The sequence below is a fragment of the Gallinula chloropus genome, assembly GCF_964237585.1.
Source record: "Gallinula chloropus genome assembly, chromosome: 13".
In the NCBI taxonomy this organism is placed as follows: domain Eukaryota; kingdom Metazoa; phylum Chordata; class Aves; order Gruiformes; family Rallidae; genus Gallinula; species Gallinula chloropus.
The window spans coordinates 12,690,938-12,709,198 of record NC_140098.1 but is presented as its reverse complement, the minus strand read 5'-3'; the positions used below and the strand labels follow the sequence as shown (position 1 = coordinate 12,709,198).

At 54.1% G+C, this 18,261-nt stretch overlaps 2 protein-coding genes across 2 annotated transcripts in view; one reads left to right on the top strand and one right to left on the bottom strand.

Moving 5' to 3' along the window:
• Window positions 1-18,261, bottom strand: part of LOC311196741 (protein NDRG4-like) — a gene marked incomplete at both ends in the record, with an annotated part of 721,213 nt that overhangs the window by 472,575 nt on the left and 230,377 nt on the right.
• Window positions 1-18,261, top strand: part of LOC311196461 (hydrocephalus-inducing protein homolog) — a gene marked incomplete at its 5' end in the record, with an annotated part of 69,783 nt that overhangs the window by 1,147 nt on the left and 50,375 nt on the right. Inside the window, 12 exons of the mRNA XM_084270031.1 lie at window positions 90-212; window positions 1,734-1,853; window positions 2,670-2,804; window positions 4,599-4,798; window positions 7,698-7,822; window positions 8,231-8,432; window positions 10,069-10,144; window positions 12,056-12,155; window positions 13,183-13,301; window positions 13,471-13,694; window positions 16,353-16,420; window positions 17,786-18,023. Coding sequence (XP_084126157.1) covers window positions 90-212; window positions 1,734-1,853; window positions 2,670-2,804; window positions 4,599-4,798; window positions 7,698-7,822; window positions 8,231-8,432; window positions 10,069-10,144; window positions 12,056-12,155; window positions 13,183-13,301; window positions 13,471-13,694; window positions 16,353-16,420; window positions 17,786-18,023 — 1,730 coding nt within the window. The remainder of the gene's footprint in view (window positions 1-89; window positions 213-1,733; window positions 1,854-2,669; window positions 2,805-4,598; window positions 4,799-7,697; window positions 7,823-8,230; window positions 8,433-10,068; window positions 10,145-12,055; window positions 12,156-13,182; window positions 13,302-13,470; window positions 13,695-16,352; window positions 16,421-17,785; window positions 18,024-18,261) is intronic.

Here is an 18,261-nt window from a genome sequence, read left to right as displayed (position 1 = left end):
GACAAATGGTTTATCAGGGGTGCTTGAACAAGAAAAGCCTTTCTGAACAGAGATGTTTCTGCAGCTCTTGTTGGTGTTTTGTGTTTCAGGGGACACCCTCTGCCTTCCTGGAGATGTCTGTCCCCAAGGCAGAGAGGCTGGCCAGCACCCGGGAGATGAGGCGGCCCCGGATTCTGCCGCCTCTAGACACGAGTGAAATCTCCCGTCATGAGGTAGACCTTTTCCTGCCCTTTTCCTTGCCGTTTGATGTGATGTTTGAAGGAGGTGTGTGCTGGTGGCAGGCTTGCCCCCAGCTTCTCTAAATACCTCGGTGACAAGGTCCTGCTGTCCTTTCAAACCGCTGCTGCTGGTCGAGTTCCTTCTGTTGGGGAAAAGGGAAAACATATTTCCCCCCTGGGACGATGTTGAAGCAACATCTGGTGCTAAGCCAGGATTAATAACCCCCGACCAAGTTCTGCTGGAGTTGAGTTGCTGTCACCAAAGGGATGGTACTGGGGGAAGGCTGGGGTGGGACACAAGGGCAGGAGCTTGCCATTTTCCATCCTCCCTCTGAACTAACCTCCTGCTTCCTTGCTTGGTGTAGTCACAGCAAACCCTCAGGGCCGTGACACCCTCAGCAGTGGCAGAGTCAGCCTTGGAAGGCCGTAGACCCTGCGGTACCTGCTCAGGGCTTAATGAGCCGATTTGTTAATGCTTTGGCTTGGAAGGAGGAGCGTGAGCCTTCAGAAGGGTGTGAGGGCTGCAGGCTTCAGGGTCTTGCCAGGGAAGTCCCCCTGGGCAGAGTGGGGGGGATGTGTTTTATCTGGAGTAACACTTGCTTGGATGGGTGCTTAAAGCTGCTGCTTCTGCAGGACCACTGGGTATGACACCGCCCAGACAGGGGGTTACTGGGGGGGACAGTGAGAGACCCTTAAGGAACGGGTGAGGGATTGCCTGGGACAGCACGGGAGGTTGGGAACGTGTCAGATGAGTGCAGGCAGAACTGGCAGTGAGCTGCAGCTACTGGCTGCAGTGTCACCGTGGTGTCTGGGGGCAAGTGGGAGACCTGCCTCTGTCTTTCGGGTGGGCACAGTGCAGCTGGAAGAGGGGAGACAAGGCTGGGGAGGACTTATCTCTGAGGAATGCCTCTGCTCCCTGAGGGTTTGCGGCTGGTGCCTGTTGTCAGCCATGCTTCTGCAGCAGGATTAAATAACACTGCACTAGCAGAATAGGGTAAAGAATCTGTTTAAAGCTCATGGGAGAAGGAAATACCCAGTGGAGTCTTGCTCAAGGTGCTCAGTAATGCTGAGAACGAAGCAGAACCTCGTCACCACCCAGCTCTCGCAACACTTGGCTCTTCTCTAGCTGCTGTGTTGCTTTCCTTTCGGCCTTACCTCCTCCGGTGCTGCTGCTCTCGCTGGTTTCTAGGCTCTGCATCAAAGATGATGTTTGGGGATGTGTGGGACACAGAGTAAAGATCATCCCAGAATTGTTTCCTGCGGTGTCTTGTGTAAATTCTCAGGTTTCCCTTGCTCTGTGGGTGCTGGTGGCTCTCACAGAGCGTGCTCTGGAGCTGTGTGACCACACCAGCCACAGGGTTCTGCTGCAGATCAGCACTGCCTTGCGTTTTAGAGAAGGAAACCTGGAGAAAGACCCAAAAGAGCTTCTTAGCTTGAGCCTGTTCAGCATGGGGCTCTCATCTGTGAATCTTTGTCCCAGCCCCTGAATCTCTCTCTCCTCTCTTTCATCTCCAGTCCTCAGCAGTGGACGTGGACCAGAGCTTAATTCGGCCTTTCCCATCAGAGGTGGTGTTTAAGAACTACACCCCCCATGAGGTCTGCAAAGCGACGCTGGTTCTGAGGAACTGTGACAAGGTGAGCGCTGGGACACGGAGCTTTAGGACTGTGCTGGAAGATACCAGTGTAATTCCTGTGGTGTACAGCAGAGCGGGTTAGGCAGCACACCCAGAATCAGATGTCTCACCACCTTGGTTTTACAAGATGGTGGAAACCTTCCCATTCCTCCCCAGAGTCTGATGGGACCTGACTCAAAGGAGCTTTCCTAGTCAGCATCCTTCCTCTTGGGAGCTCCAGACTGGTGGCTGTATGGTCCTTACCTTGCAGACCTCAGGGTGGACAGTGTCCTGGTGGGTCCTTGGTTACCCTTGGTTTCTGTCTCGGCACCTCCACCTCTTGTAGCCTGTTTGGCTGCCTCTGTGCAGCTTGCTGTCAAAGCGCAGGGGCTGAGGCTTCTCTGCTTGATGCCTGAATAAGTTACAGTTAGCAGCGTTAGCACTCCAGGAAAGGGGCTTTGAAACAGCAGCAGAAAGCCACTGGCTTAGCAGAAGCAGTGGGAGACCTTTAGGTGCTGCTTGAAGCTCCTGCGAAGCTTAATTGGGTTCCGCTCGGGGTCTCCTCGGACGACGTGACGCTCTGCGTTCCCTTTGGAGAGCCCCAGCGCATCCAGAGTTAGGTGCTCCTGAAGGTCTCTGCCTTTCCTTGGATACAAACCCCAACCTGGCATCGGGGGGTGATTTCCCCAGGAAGTTGGGAAGGGAAAAGTGGAGAAGTGTCGGAGCTCAAGGTGCTTTGGAAAGGTGGTTAAGGAAGGATGTCAGCAGGGCACGGCCAAGGCTGCTCTTCTCGTGTTTCCACGAGTGCCAAGATGGCAGTTTCATGTCTTTCCCACAGGTTCCTCGGCTGGTGAAGGTCACTCTGGAGGACTCACCTTATTTCAAGTTGGTCAAGCCCAAGGGTGTGTCCTGCACTGTAGCAGTTGGACTGGCTTTGACCTACCGTGTCCTTTTTACCCCTGAGGAGAACAAGGTGAGACTGGAGGTCCCAGGAGGTTGGTGCCTTCAGGGGAACGTACAGGGCTAGGTTCAGAACAGGGCATCGGGTGGGGGTTTGGAGGAACTGTTGGTTTCACAGGGTTGTGCTGGATCTAGAACTGTGGGAAGTGTGTTTTTCCCCTGGGGAAGGTCATAGGCTGTAGGCTCTTAGACAATTCAGACTGTTTTTATCCTTCAGTGTTGGCATGTTTAACGTCTGCTGACTTCAGAGACAAAAGAATCTACTACTTGTGGTGGGTTGGCCGCTCAAGGTGTTGGTTTCTATTATCTGCCCATTGCTGTGTAATTACAGGTTTGCTCCAGTAACTAGAAATACAAAAGTCTGTTTAAAAGCAGCCTGTTATTCAGAGGATCTGAGACAAGGACCTTTGAAACCTGGTGTCACCTTTGGGTGTGTCATGTTGGACACAGTAGTGAGACAGCTGAACATCACCTCTAAAGCTCCTCCAGTGCTCTAGGCTGTGGTCCGGCAGTCTGCAGCTACTCACAGCGCGGTACTTCTGTAGATGACAGAGACATCGGCCTGAAAGAGCGTGTGCAGGCAAGGTTAGGGCATCTAACTCCACCGTACATCTGGAGATGGAGCTGTTCAACCTGGCAGTGAAATGATTTTGGTGGCTTAATTCACCTTCCTGCTGCTGCCCCCCAGCCGGCCGGGGGTGGGGGACAGGGCAATGGCTGGCTGGCTCCTTGCTGAAGCAGCCCAGGGCTGGGAATAGCATGCTTGGCTCTGGTGGGGCTGTCCCCATGCCTCCCGCTTGAGGGCCTGAGAGCACCAGCTTCAGGAAGGCACCCAGTCACTTCTAGAAACTTCAGAGGCGTTAGCAAGGCATCGTCTGTGCCACAGTGTGCAGCAGAGAGAGCAGAGCTGTCCCCTGCCTCCCCCAGGGTTGGGCTGAGGTGAAAGGGAAGTCAGAGGTTAGATGTGCAGTGAGAGCTCTCAGGGCCTGGGAGGAGCTGGAAGAGGCTGCGCCGAGGGCAGGGCTGGAATTGTTGGTGCCCTTCAGTACCTGTCAGGGATCTCTCAGGAATAGCTTGGGTATGGAGCAGAGCCGGCTCGGGGCTGGGGAGGTGGATCAGCTTTCGGAGGGTGGGTGTCCCCAGCCTTGTCCTTGAGATGCTGTGGAAAGGGATGGGAAATCTCTGCCTCCCCTGATGTTAAAACAGTCATCTCAGTAAGGAGTTGTGAGGGCCTGGGACAGGCTGCCAGGGAGGGGCTTGAGTCACGGTCCCTGGGTGTGTTTGAAAAAAGGGCAGATCAGGCACTTAGGGATATGGTTTAGCACAGGACAGGAAGAGTTGGACTCGATGATCTTAAAGGTCTTTTCCAACCTTGTGATTCTGTGATTTCACCAATGGCTGGTGGACAAGTCCATCCAACAGTGTACCTGAGCATCCCCCACCAAGCTTCAAGTGGGGTCACTGGGATGGAGTTGGTGCCGCGGCATAACCGGGTGCGGAGCGGTGCTGGAAGCAGGTCCTTGATCTGCTGCAATCCCTTCTGTGGGATTACTCTGTTCTGGTGCTTCGGCATCAAGCTATCAGGTGACTTGGTCTGGTTCTGCCAGCTCACTGAGGAGGCAGCTGGATCAGCAGGGCGGTTTCCTCTCTGCAGGGTACCAGCCCTGTCCCAGTGGTGCTGCTGGAGGGAAAGGTCGTTACAGAAAGAAGTGCTGTTACATTCTCAAAGGCTCCTGTTAGTGGTGGGAAGCAGCAGTTTTCCTTCCGCCGGGGACTGAACGTACTGTGATTTGTTCCTTCCCCTCAGGATTATTCCCACCAGATCACCTGTGTCACAGACAGGGGACAGTTCATTGTGCCGATCCGAGCTATTGGTGCTCGGGCGGTCCTGGACTTCCCCCTCCACCTGGACTTCTCCACCTGTCCAGTGAAGTACAGCAGCCAGAAGACTCTGCTGGTTCGTAATGTTGGTAACCGGGAGGCCCGCTACTCCATCAGCACTCAGAGGTAAGGGACCTCACTTCATTTGCCCAACAAAATGTGTGTGTGGGTGTTTTTCTTCTAGAGCTCTAGAGCAGCAAGTTTCACTGCCAGGAGCTTGCTCCGACACGGGCTTTCCACAGAGTCACAGTGTCCTTCAGGTGTCTCCAGGCACTCCAGCGTGGGGTCCTCCACAGCTATAGATGGGATCTCTGCTCCCTGCCATCCATGAGCTGCAGGGGGACAGCCTGCTTCACCATGGTCTTCTCCACAGGCTGCAGGGGAATCTTTCTCTCTGGTGCCTGAAACATCTCATCATCCCTCCCTGCTCCTTCTTCCCTGGCCTTGGTGTCTGCACAGTTCCTCACATCTTCTCACTCCTGTCTCTGGGGGCAAAAAGCAGCTTCTTGGTGTTTTTTTTCCCTCTGTGATTCTGAGGCACTGTGACTATCCCTGATGGGCTCGGCCTTGGTCAACAGCGACTCCTGCCTTGAGCTGACTGGTGTTTGCTCTGTGGGGCTTCAGAGAGCTTCTGGCTGCTTCTTGCAGAAGCCACCCCTGCAGATCTCCCCCTTCTCCAGCAGAACCCAGCCATGCAAAGCCACAACACAGGTACAGGCACATGTGAGAGAGGAGGAGGACAGCAGTGGGGTAGAAGGGAATGAGAGATCCGTCTGAGCATGTAGAGGCCGGCTGATGGGCCTGTATCCTCTATGTTTTATCTGTGCAGGTTGAACTTCTGGTTTAGTTGATGCAACTTCTCTTTTCTGGCCTGAGCAAACTCAGGCTCTTGCCCATTGACAAACCAGCTCAGGTGCCACCGTTCCCCAATCTGCTGTCCTGCTTGTGCCACTTGTCTTTGCCTCCCCTCTCTGGGTTCCCTTCCCTGGCACCAAGTGTAGAACTTTCTGTTCTCCCCATTAGGGTGCTTTTGCAGCCCATCTCCCATCCTTAACTATTCCTCACAGTACTGAGAGCTCAGCTCATGCATCTGGTCACATCCTGGTGATGTTCCCCGCCCGGTCATCGTTTGTGCGAGAACTTGGCTGTTTTCTGTTCTGCTTTTTGCTCCAGAGAGGAGCTCATAAGTGAATCTGTGGGGCCAATTCAGCATCTTTGATAGCATCCAGAAAACGTGGTCACATTTTGGCCATGATTTGACTGCTTTTTCATGAAAAAACCCAGCCAGCCACCCCAGCACTGCCCATGCTTCAGTGTGCTCTGTGCCTGCCCTCCCTCTGCAGGGCCGTGCCCAGCCCCTAACCGCAGCACTTGGGAATAAAAATCCCAAGAGGATAAATCCATTAAGTCTCTTCCCATTGCTCTTGTGGTTCAGGCAGGAGAATGAGTTTCTTCTCCGTGACATTGGCAGAGAGAAATGTCATTCCAATAGGTTTAAGATGAAAATGGTGTCTGGGAGCAGACAAGGCGCAGCGCTGCCTTTTCCTGCGGCGATGGACGTTGTGCTCTGCCGTGCTCCAGGGACAGAGAGGGTCGGGTCTGGGATTAGATCCCTCTAGGAGTGTCCCCACCCAGCTCGGAAAGCTCGGGAGATGATCCTCCAAGGCAGAGCGTTCAGGGATCCCCTGTGGTACCCATACACTACAGGGAGGTGTAGGGATGCACAAAGACCACCCGAGGTTATGAAATTAGGGCTGAGGTGCAGGAAAAGGGGGGAAGGGAAGGTTGGGCTTGGGAGGTGCTGAGTGTACCTGGGATTTTTCAGTGCAGTCTCAGATGCTTTGTCCTGAGGGACTGGGTTTGCTGGGATGGTTATGCTGGTTGACTTTGGCTGTTACACTGCTGCCAAAAAGTAGCATGTGCAAACATTAAGCCTTTGGGTTTGGTGGGGTTTTCCCTGCTGTAGATCTGGGTGGACAGGGTGGGGCATTTCAGTCCCCAGTAACTTTGCTGTCTGCCTTGGGGCTGGAGGTAGCTTTTAATGAACTAGGTTCTCCCAAACTCAACTGGTTTTATGATGCCAATTAAGGCAGCAGTAGACGAAGGAAAGCTTGGCTGTTAGAAGATGAAGGTAGCCCGGGACTCGCAGTATAGTGCAGCCTCCTTGCACGCTGCGTTTACTGAGCATGTGGGTGCAGGAGAGAAGCCAACGTGGTGCTTTGAGGGCCTGTGTCACAGACTTGCCAGCTTCTTTCACTTGTCAGCTGCCTTTCTGCATTATGTCAGGAGTATGCTGGTCCTTGGTATCCTCGTGGGACATAACTTGAGCCCAACTCTGTCAAGATGGGGAAGCTTGACCCCTGGTGAGAGTAAGCAAGCCCTAAATAGCAAGGTAGATAATTATCAGAGTGCTTACAGGTCTAGTGTTGCTCTCTTGCTGAAGGGCCGTAATGGGCAAGATCTCAGCAGGTCCTGGTGTGAAGGGGACTCCTGGGTTGGTGTGCCTAGATGAGGGTATAGGAGGTGGGGACTGCAAGGTGCTGCTGGGAGATCAGGACCTGCGAAACTTCAGACATTGTACAACAAAGCAAGCGTACAGCTGGATGTAGTAAAAGCATGCCAGAAGAAAAGGAGCTATTAACCCCCCCTCCAAACCTTCTCTCCTGTCTTTCAGGAGTAGCAGGTTTCTAGGTGGCAGAAAAAACCCTGATTCCCAGGGACATCAGGGTCAAGCTGTGCATGCAAACACCTCTTACCTGCTCTGGGCTCTTCACAACCCATTCTCTGATGGTATGGTCCGGACTGGAGCCTGGATGCGGAATCTGGGGAGGATGAAGTCATTTCATACCCTCGGGACTTTGGAGAGCGAGGGTCGCCAGCCGTGTTTCTGACCCCCTGTGTTCTGGGTTGCTGCTGCCAGCTGCTTGTTTGCTCCTCACAGAACTGATCTGCCGGGAACTAGACTGCAAAAGAGCCCCCAGAGCTCCCACCACAGTCCTGATGAGTGTGTGTGTCTCTGTTGCAGCCCTTTCTCTGTCGATCGCTCCTTCGGTACACTCGGCATCGGTGAGGCCATGCAAGTAACAGTGGACTTCCACCCACTGAAGACTGGGGATCATTCCGGTTCCCTGCTAGTTCAGTACGACACAGGTGAGTATCCTGTCTGCGTCCTTCAAAGCAGAACAAGGCTGAACTTCCTTTGCAATTTACTTGGACTTGGTCCTGTAAGCGTAACGTGTGTGTGTGTGTGTGGGGAAGCTCTTGTCTGCATCCCATCCTGCCATGGGCTGTCACTTTGCTCCTTCCTCTGCCACCTTCTTTTCTGGCCCACACCCTCCAGGCATCTTTGGGGGGGATCAGTGAGAGACTGGGAGAGACTTGACACTTGTGGTGGGCCTGGAGGAGATGCCGTGTGAGCTGTGGCTGAGGTGGGACTCCCCTGGGAATGAGGGGTAATAAAAGCTGTAGCCCTTTCTTCTGTGACCTGAGGCTCGCTGCGTTCCTCGTGCTTTCATCAGCAAGTGAGAGGAGTAAAGAGTCCCCTTTGCTTTCTTCCAGGTGAAAACATTAAAACAAAGCTTTATGGAGTGGCTGTAGAAGTCAACATCTGGCTGAATGAGAAGCCTGTGACCATTGAGAAGACCTACCTCACGCTGTCGAACCGCAGATGCGTGGCCATCCACAACCGCAGTAACATCATCGCCCGCTTCCAGTGGAAGGCTTGTGGCACGCAGAAGGAGAAGGATCAGCGGGAGAGAAGGTCCGTTTCAAAGATGCCTTTGGTTAGGTACCCTGCTCAAGGGGAACGCTACCGTATGGCCTCGAGGGGGGTTGGTGCTTTTAGGACAAGTCAGCCATCCACAGCATCAGGGTGGGTGTCCCTGGGCTTTAGGGTGATGGAGCTCGGTGCTTCCCATCCCAGTTCCATCCACCCTCTGGCTGAGGGTGATGTTTTAGGGAGGAAAGCTTGATTGCAGTGACTGGATTTCCTCTGAGAGCGAGCTCTGGTGTTTGTGGGAGCCGCAGACTGCTGAGAGCCAGTGGCTCCCGGGCTGCAGAGAGTCTGTGAAGCTTCATTGGCCCAGGAGGATGAGGCCATCTCCTGAATAGGTTTGGGCTGTCCAGGTTTCCAGCACAGGGTGTTTCTGCCCTTCCTTCGAGCCTGGGGAGAGTTTGGAGGTGGAAGGGTCTGCAGGGAAGGAAGGTAGGGCAGCATGGGACTTGGATGTGCATTTGGGCTTCAGAACCCCCTGTCTTCATGGTGGAGAGAGATGGGGCTGGATCTTCAAAGGATTTCTTTGGGGAAGCTTTGAAAGGCCTCTCTCAGGTGGCAGAGACACACTCAGAGCCCGGGAGGTGGAATGAAGGGTGGGAGATTCCACTTCAAAGCTTGGGTGATTTGGGAATCCTTGTGTGACTTCTCAGAGTGGGGCGGATGTAGGAGTTAGCGTGACTGTGGAGCTGATGAGGAAACTGCCACAAACTGGAGGCTTTGTGAGGGCTTATGAGCAAGTAAAGGTCAAGGGAATTAAGTCAGAAATGGCTTGAAGGCCAAAAGTAGTTTTCCACTGTTACCTATTTTTAATTCCGCAGTGTGTGACTTCTATGTGAGCTCAGTGTGTTAAAAGAAAACCTCATGACCTCCTCTCGGTAAAGGAATAGTCCAGGGAAGTGCCACCTCTCCCCACCTGCCTGTCTCAGACTGGGCCCTGAGTGATGCTCTGCCCCTCTGGAGGCAGTGACTGGAGCGTGAAGGGGGACAGCAGTGCACCCACTCGGAAGTTCTGCTCCCTTCCCATCTCTGGCTTGTCATCCTTAAACTCCGGGATGATTTGGGCAACTACTACCAAGTGAGGGAGAGATTAACTGTGTCAGAGCTCTGAGGAGAAGGGGAAAAGGAAAAAAACAGGTGGTTCAGGGCCAGGCTGAAAGGTTTGGGCTCAGAGGTGCCAGTCCTGAGGTCTTCATCAGGTGATGTTAGGCTTCCTTTCTCACGGCCTCTGTATTTCTGTACCTACCCACTGATTTCACTGGGATGCTGTGGTGCCTGAATCCCGGAGCCCTGGGATCCTCTGGTGGAGGCGGGGTGGGGAGCAGAGGGGATGTGGTTGTTCCTTATACCTGCGGGTCTGAAAGGGAAGAGAAGACAGTGATGCTGGGAACCTGCAGCGCAGACCAGGGGGCTGCTGCCCTGCCTGGTGATGGGCTGCCCTGGTGTTCCTCATCCTCCTCTGCCTCCCCTGAGCATCCTGGGAGTAGGAGAAGCCAGTTGAGGATGGAGGTGGATTCCCCATTGGTTGTGGCAGCAGCTTTGAGCTAGGTCGCTCTCCTGAGGGCTGCTCACTTGTGTAAGACCCCAGGACGCAAGATCACCTTTCCCGCCTCCTCTCCTGCAGCATCCCCGACCAGAGTGCCAAGGTGCAAGGAGAATCCCAGCTTTTCTCTGATGGGATCTTCAGCATTGAGCCAGCGGTAAGTGACAGCTTTGAAACCTCCCTTTCTCTTCTTCCTCCTCCTCTTCCTCCCTGAATGAGGTCACTCAGCAGATCCCTGCTTGATGTGCTGGGAGGAAACGCTGGGTTTCTGGTGGGGCCGGGAGAGCTGGTGGCAAAAAGCATTTTCCAACTTGTGATGGGCACCGAGAGCCTAAAGCTGGGCTTTGCTCCCAGGGCTATAAATGAAGAGCTGCCTAAGTGTCCTGACCATGTTCAGAGGGATGGAGCCTTATATGTAAAGGCACACCTTCCACTGGGTTAACGCAAGGTGTGGGACCATGTCAGTTGAGATGCTGACCCGAAGAGCGAAGCGCTCCTCTGTGGGAAGGAGGGCAAATTCAGCCCCTGTTTAATCACAGAAATACCAGTCCTCACCTACCCTGGTCTTGTGCCAGCCCTGAACCTCTGTTCTGGTGCCATCAGGAGCTTGCACGTGAGACCAGCAGGTTCAGGCAGGCTTTTTGACCTCTGACACACCTAGGTACAGCAGCTTGCTTAGTTATCTTGCTCTTCCATTTATGCGAGCCAAAGCTCGTGGTTTAATCCCCCCGAGCCCCAACTCCGAGTGTGTGCCTGGTCTGGCATGAGAAAAGGTGAACCTGCTTTGTTTTAGGGAGGGGGATGGTGTTTTCTTATCACCCATGTAAGGTTGGGAGTCACCAATGCAGAGCTGCAGTTTCACACCAGTGCAGCTGGGGGCAGCATGATGTGACTAAGAGATGATGTCAGAGCAGTAGGGAGCTTGTAGAGAGTGGGACCTGATCAGCCGGGCGTTCGGAGCATCCTGCGCTGCACCAGAGCTGGTTGTGGGGTGTCACCCAGGGCTCCTGCTTAGTGGCAGTAGGACTAGGCCTCCACAACGGGCTTAACCCGCTCCTGAGGGGCATTAAGGTGAGGCCCAGAAATCCATCTGCCCACAGAACCGAGTCCTGGTACTTCCCGTAGTGATGAGTGGGTGTGAAGAGTAGCCAGGTCCTTTGGAGTGGACACCTCTCCTAGACATCTACACTGATGTTAAAGAGTTTGCTCCAGGGCTGCCTACAAGTGGGCTACTACCCGATTCTCCCCCCTTGTGTCTCTGCCAGCATCAGCAACCTTTTGATTTCCATGAATTCTGTTATTTATGGAACAATCAATTTTGCTCCAGAGTTTTGCTCGTGTCTGTCTGTTCCCCCGACATGGGGCTGTGTGGATGTCAAACCATAGTAAAGATTTTCTCCTTTATCAACTGGAGAATCTAAAATTCCACTGACTTCCATTAGCCTTCTCTCCGGTGATGAGCCTTTAGCTCAGGCAGAGACACTTCTTGCTACCTGAATGTGCTGGAGAGGCTCCCTAAAAGCAGGGATAGACCTTTCAGGCCAAAAGTGGCTTCTGTCTTCCCACCTATCGCCCGTGGTGCTTGAGAGCACCCTGCAGAAATAATCAACCCCTTGTGACAAGTGGCTAGAGGAAATACTTGCTTGCAGGAGTTAGGAAGCTGATGGAGGGATGGTAGTCTGGGAAAGGCTTTGTGGGGTGACCCTGCTCTGGCAGGGGGTGGGCCTGGATGAGCTTTCGAGGTCCCTTCCAGCTCCTAAGGGTCTGTGAGTCCGTGACTGGCCGGCACCTCTGAAGCGATCCTGCTGGACTCGCTGGAGTGTGAGCGGGGCTGGTTGCTCCGTTATAGCCCAAATTTAACAAAATGCCTCTCCCAGGTGCCAGTAAAGGTCAGGGACTTGGAAAGTTTTTCGCAGCTGCTTCCAAACTCCCTTATAAATATTGTTGATCAGTGTTACTGGCTCTTTGCTCTTCCCTGGTGCTCTAAATATCGGCTCATGGGGCCACGGTTGGAACGAAGGGATGTGACGTTTGAAGATAAATGGTTTGCTGTCTGCTTCTGTTTTAGGAGGGAGAGATTTGGCCGAATTGTTCGGCTGAAATTAGTGTGACCTTTAAGCCTCAAGAAGCCAGAGTCTATCAACAAAAGTTCCTCTGCGACATCTCAGGTACGGCTCCTCTCCCCTCCTGCTCTTGCCCGTGGTGGGGAGGAGCCTGGCTGAGGTATCATGGTGGGAATTTGGGGAGCTGCTTCTCCCTAGACATCCTAAAGCCCTGTGGTGGTTAGATGCTGCTGCAGGTGGCGAGTCCTGGAGCACCCAGGTGTGGAGCTGTATGTTGGGTGCAGGTGGTGCTGAGCTGCATCAGTATAAAGAGCAGATTTTTGTCTTGGGTTGTGTTTTCCTGAGCTTTACACCTTCCTTGAGTGGATTTCAAAGCTCATCTTAGCACATGGGAAGAGATTGAGAGGTCGCGTTGGAAACCCAGCATCACCCCAAATCCTGTGTTCAGTTTGGGCACCTGACTCCAAGAAGGACATGGAGGTCCTGGAGCGTATCCAGAGAAGGGCGGGGGGCTGGGGAAGGGGCTGGAGGGCAAATCCTCTGAGGAGCTGGGGATGTTCAGCCTGGAGAAGAGGAGGCTGAGGGGAGACGTTATTGCTCTCTCTAGCTCCCTGAAAGGAGGCTGTGGGGAGCTGGGGCTCAGCCTCTTCTCACAGATAAGTAGCGACAGGACGAGAGGGAATGGCTGCAAGTTGTGCCAGGGGAGGTTCGGGTTAGAAAGGAGGAGAAATTTCTTCTCCGAAAGAGCGGTTGGGCATTGGAAGGGGCTGCCCAGGGAGGTGGTGGAGTCACCGTCCCTCAGAAAGGTTGGATGAGGTACTTAGGGACATGGTTTAGTGAGTAATAGAGGTGGTGGGGGGATGGTTGGGCTGGATGATCTTGGAGGTCTTTTCCAGCCTTAATGATTCTGTGATTGTTTCAGGGTGCAAAGTGATGGCTCAATTAGAAAGCAGCCCAAGGGTTTGGTCAGAAAGGAGAAAGCAGCCCAAAGGCATATCTGCCAAGGGAAGGGTCCTGTACCTTTCTCTGGATCTTCCTGGGCTGATCCCTGCCAGCCCCAAGTCGGAGGCTAGAGCCTGGAAAATGCGGGATCAGAGGGAATTGATGTTCTGACATTGAATTCTCTCCCCAGGCCGTGAGGCCAGGCTGCCCCTGTACATCGAGGGGGAAGGTATAGGGCCTCGGCTGCGCTCCAGCTTTGAGCATCTGGACATCGGGGATGTCTTCATGGGAGCAGCGCACAAGTACGAGGTGAGCTGTGAGAGCTAGCAGGGCTTGGGCTGGAGCCTGGTGGCTCCTTGTGGGATTTCTGGCAGCTCAGGAGTTGAGCAGGGCAGCTCTGTGCCAGCTGGACAAAGCCAGAGGTTCTATGGAGTTGCCATAGAGGTCTATGCATTTCCATTTTGCCTTCCTGCTGCAGGTGGTGCTGTTTAACAAAGGACTCATCCAAGCTGTCTTCAGCTTGGTTCCTCCAACTACAGTTCTGGGCTCCTGCTTCACCTTTCGCCCCAGCGAGGGGAAGATTTTGCCAGACAGTCTCCAGGTCATCCAGATCTCCTTCAGTTCCACCATCCTGGGGCAGTTCACAGAAGAATTCAAGTTCAATGTGAATGGATCCCCCAAGCCCGTGACCTTGACTATCAGGTGAGTGGGGAGGTTACAGAAGCTTGGTGGGCACATCTGGAGTTCTCTCTGGGTAGTCATCTCCCACCTGCCTCATTTTCTGGCGAAGCAGAGAGAAAAAGGTGTTGTGGGAGGTCTTGGCGTGGGGATGCTAGGTTAAGAGCTGAGACCCTTTAACCTTGGCTCCAGTTTGAACCTTGCAACCCAGGGGTGATGACCTTCCTTCCTTCCTACACCCTCAATATACCCTGTTTAACTCTGAAAGACTTGTGCCTGTGGGAAGCACCTTGGCCTTCTTGGTGGAGCTTTCCAGGACACTCTTGGCACAGAGTTTGGTGGCGACAGGTTCCTATCGTGACCCTTTGACACCCCAGTGTGATGATCCTGGGGCTGTAAATGACTACCCATGCTGGAAAAAGTTTAACTGGAGCTTGTACAGGAAAGGTGTGGAGATGCCTGCTGCCCAGGGTGGGTACCAGGAGCTGGTAGCTCCTTCCCCCTTGGGTTGCGGCAGGCGTGTGATGGGCTGTAGATGGGTCTGGGATGGGTCTGTGATGTCCCACGTGAAAGCACAGCAAGGCCAAAAGCACTTTGGAGACCTTTGAGCAACAGGCCAGCCTGGGTGATTTTGTGTTTTATAATCCTCTGTTAAGAATCCACCCAACCTGGGTAGCAGCAGGCTCAGTGTCATCCCTCGCACTCCTGTGTTGGGACAAGGTGTCCTCCCAGCTCCTGTGCAGCGAGTGCTGCGCTGCCTCCTTCCTGCAGCTGGAAAAGCGCCGATGCAGGAGCCTGGGAGCTCTCTGCAGCAAGAACTCGGGCATCATCCTGTGGGCCGGTGCTGGTGCAGAAGATAATCTGCACCGAGCCGAGGGGGGAAAGAGAAAAGGCTGATAAGAGAGTCAAAGCTCCTTTCTCAGGCTCTCAGCAGCGGATAAACTTGTCCCAGTGGGTCATAACCATGGGCTGGTGGGATAGTGTGGTGTAGGCAGGCAAGCTGTGGGGCTGGCTGTGCCTCCTCGGCCACCAGCCTCCTGCTAGATCAAGGTAGCCAAGAAATGAAAGGAATCTGCAGTGGGTTTTGCCGGTGAGGCAAGAGAAACAGGTAAAAACAGAACAAGAAGTTTATTGCTTGAAGAGAGAGCGGGGAGTCGGTGTGACCAACTTGAGCTTCAAGACACCCACCTGCTCGAGCTGAGCGCCCCGCTCCTCGGGAGGCTTTGAGCGCTGGATTTAGTCCCATGCGGAGAACAACTCCCAGTTGGATGTGAGCTGGCTGGTGGGACACTGGGCTATGAAGAAGGGAACGAGGATGAGTGTTTGAGCAGTTCTTTGTTATCCTTCCCACTCAGCAAGAACCCCCTAGTCCACTAATGCTGCCATAAGATGTGATCGTTCCCAAAACATCCGCGTTTCCCCCCAGTTCCTTGCAAGCCGCACTGTTACCGGCTGTGGGGCACAGAGCTCTGGGTTGGCTCCTTGCCTGGACCTTCTGGGCAGCTGCTTGGGTTTGACTCGAGCCTGGATACCAGCGCACTCAGTAGGAATGGGAGCCTCCTGGCAAGGCTTGTCCTTGGCACTTTCCCAGTGTGATCCCCACTCGTTACCTGGCAAGTGCTGCAATGGAAAGCAGGGCTGTGCCCTTCCCTCCATCCCAAGTAAGCTCTTAGGGCTTGGGAGGTTGAGTCTGACCCTCTGAAGTCCTTGTGGAGGAACTTCAGCAGCAGTAGGGATCTCCTGCTGATGGAGGTCTGAGAGTTGAGGAAACTCCTGCCAGGTGCCCAAATCGTAGGTGACTGTTCTTTAAATGGAATACAAACCCAGGGCCTTGAGCGCTTGTTTCTTAGGTGCTTAGAAAGGGATGCTGGAAGTGGGACACCACGGATCAACGCGGGTCCCTCCTGTGGGATGCTGGGCTCTGTTCGTGTGCGGGACGGGACTAAAGCTGGAAGGCACCATTCGCTGTGCTCCCCGATTTAACTAAGAGGCGGAGCTGGGCTCGGGTGGCATCAGCCATGAGGTAAATTCATGAATGGTGTGTGGCTCCAAGGGCCGATTTCAGGCAGTGATGGCGAGTTTCGGAATTTGGAGCTGATTTTAGGGACAGGAGAGGAGGTGTGGTGGGTTCAGGGCCCCGTGTTTGGTTTAAGATGTGTTGTTCTTGGCTGTGTCAGCAGTGAGAAGCTGATACATTCCTGTGTAGAATTGTTGCTGATCTTGTTGTGGTCGGTGGGTGTCTGTGCGCTCCCCAGGATTCTGATAACTGTGTGGATCCAGATCTCCTGAGAAGACGCTCATACACTCAATGGAAACGCTGGCTCCAGCTGAGAAGGGAACCTGAGGAGGGTTACTCCATTGAGTCCACTTTTGTGTGGGCATCTCTACCCATGTGTTACAGATGGGGAAACCGAGTCACGGAGCCATCGCTTGTTTGCGGCCCCTCATTGAGCCAATTTGGGGGCATAGCTTTGCCCTATCCTGCCTGACACTGTGCCCTAAGCCCCATCTGATAGCTGCTGGCCACCTTCTGTCCCCATGGATGAGGGCAAGGGTGTGAGGGTCTGGTTTGAAACCCGCTGTGGTTCTGACACTGGCTCTTACCCGCCCGAGCAGCAGGGAGAGCTGAAAGCTCTGCAGTTCTCTAACTCAGCCAGTGCCTTTGTCTGTCTGTCCTCACAGTGGCTGCGTCGTTGGACCAACGTTCCACTTCAGTGTGCCTTGCCTCTACTTTGGCGACGTCTCCTTCGGTGAGTGCGCCCTGGGCTTGGACCGCGGGCCGAGAGGTCCGTGCGTTACCGAAACGGGGTGCTTGGAACCTCAGAGCACCCAGAATGTGTGTGTTCCTCTGCAGCAGCAGCCTTCAGGGCCCTTGGCAGCAGCATGGCCATGAGGGTATCAGTCCCTGAAAGGCCCCGGGAATGGGAGATGGGGAAAAAAGGATGATGCTGGCGGGGGAAAGAAGGGCGATGCCTGGGAGGGGGAGAAGGGCGACTCTGGGGTAGGGGGAAAAGGAAGACGTTGGAGGGGGAGAAGGGTGATGGAGCTGTGAACCAGCCTGGAGCTGCTCTGGATAAATGTTGGGAGGACAGGAGCCATTCGGTCCCCTGACCCTTAGTGTGAAATGTTAATAAGTGCTGGGAGGGCAGCTTGTTATCACCTACCCCATAATATGCCCAAGCCATAGCTCTGCGCAGAGCTCCTTCCCTGTGTCCCCCCACCCCGAAAGCCCAGTTCTGCTGTGCCAGCGCTGGTGGCTGAGCATCCAGAGCTCCATTGAAATGCAGGTTCTGGTTCTCCATCTCTGCCTCACAAAAGGCTTTTTACTGAGATGAGCTGAGGTTTTTAATGGGAAATCAATTGTGGATTGATGGAAGGGCCGTTATTGAGATGGGCCAGCCAAACCAGATGTCTTCTCCTGGGCTGGTCTCCTGCCTCTGCAGAACATCCCCACTGAGTGGGGTTATGCCACTGGTGAGGCAGGGAAAGCTGGTGTCAGAGCTTTTTGAGCAGTAATCAGACGTCGCCGTTCGTTAAGGAAGGTGAGACACGGCTTCTGCTGATTTCTCAGCCAGTGTCAGGCTCAGCTCCTGCCAAGTGGGCTGCAAACCTTCACGTGCTCCATCTGGTCGCCCTGAAACAGGAGATGCCGTAAGGATCCAGCTAACAAAACTGCATCAGAGGGCTTTGCATTGGGTTGTAGCTCCCCATTTCATCCATCCCTGCTTTTACTGCAGCTTCTCCTTGGTGCCAACCTGCTCTTCTGTATTGCAAACCACGGGGGGTGTTCATGGGGAGTTTTATGGATCCATTTCTCAGAGTAAATGCTCTGTCTGGCTGCTCGCTCCTATGAGAGATGTAACTGGTGCCGGTGTCGGGGCAGCTGAGAGAGAAAAACTCATGGCTTTGGGCATCAGAGCTGCCAAGGAGGGATCTCCATCACCAGCCTGGCACAGAGCTTCCATGGCAATGAATTCCTTGCTGGGCTTCTCAATTAGCTGCAATTCAGATTGAAGAGAGCCAAACTCCAGGCGCAATTTTACCGTGAGGGGCTGTTCACCCCAGGAATGTTGGGATAATGGGGGCATAAATCCCTCTGTGTGTCTCTTCCTCAGGCTTCCCTTGTACCGTGTCGTGTCGCCTCAAAAACACCTCCTTGGTGCCCATGACTTTTCACCTCCGCATCCCTGGGGACGGCTCGGGAACGCCCAGCGTTACCAGCACTGCTTGGCTGTCGAATGACAATCCTCAGCCCTGGAGATCGGGAGCTGAAGGTTCCATCAGGCCAGCCGAATTTACCATCGAGCCTCGCAGCGGGACCATCCGTGCCCTGGGATCCAAGAATATCAAGGTGTGGGGAGAATCCGGCCGGCCGTGCTTCAGCAGATGGAGCTGAAGCTTCACTGGTGGGGAGGAGCCGGGAGGGCTTTAGTGATGGGAGGGAGATAGATGCACTTCTGTTGTCTGGGTTGGTCTGGGGTGTTTGTGAAGGGGCATTAGTTTGTTTCCAGAACCATCCGCTGAGCATCCTGTGCCCTACGGTCAGGTGCGGAAGCCACGTGTGTGCTTGAGCGCTGCGTGGAGCCGTGGC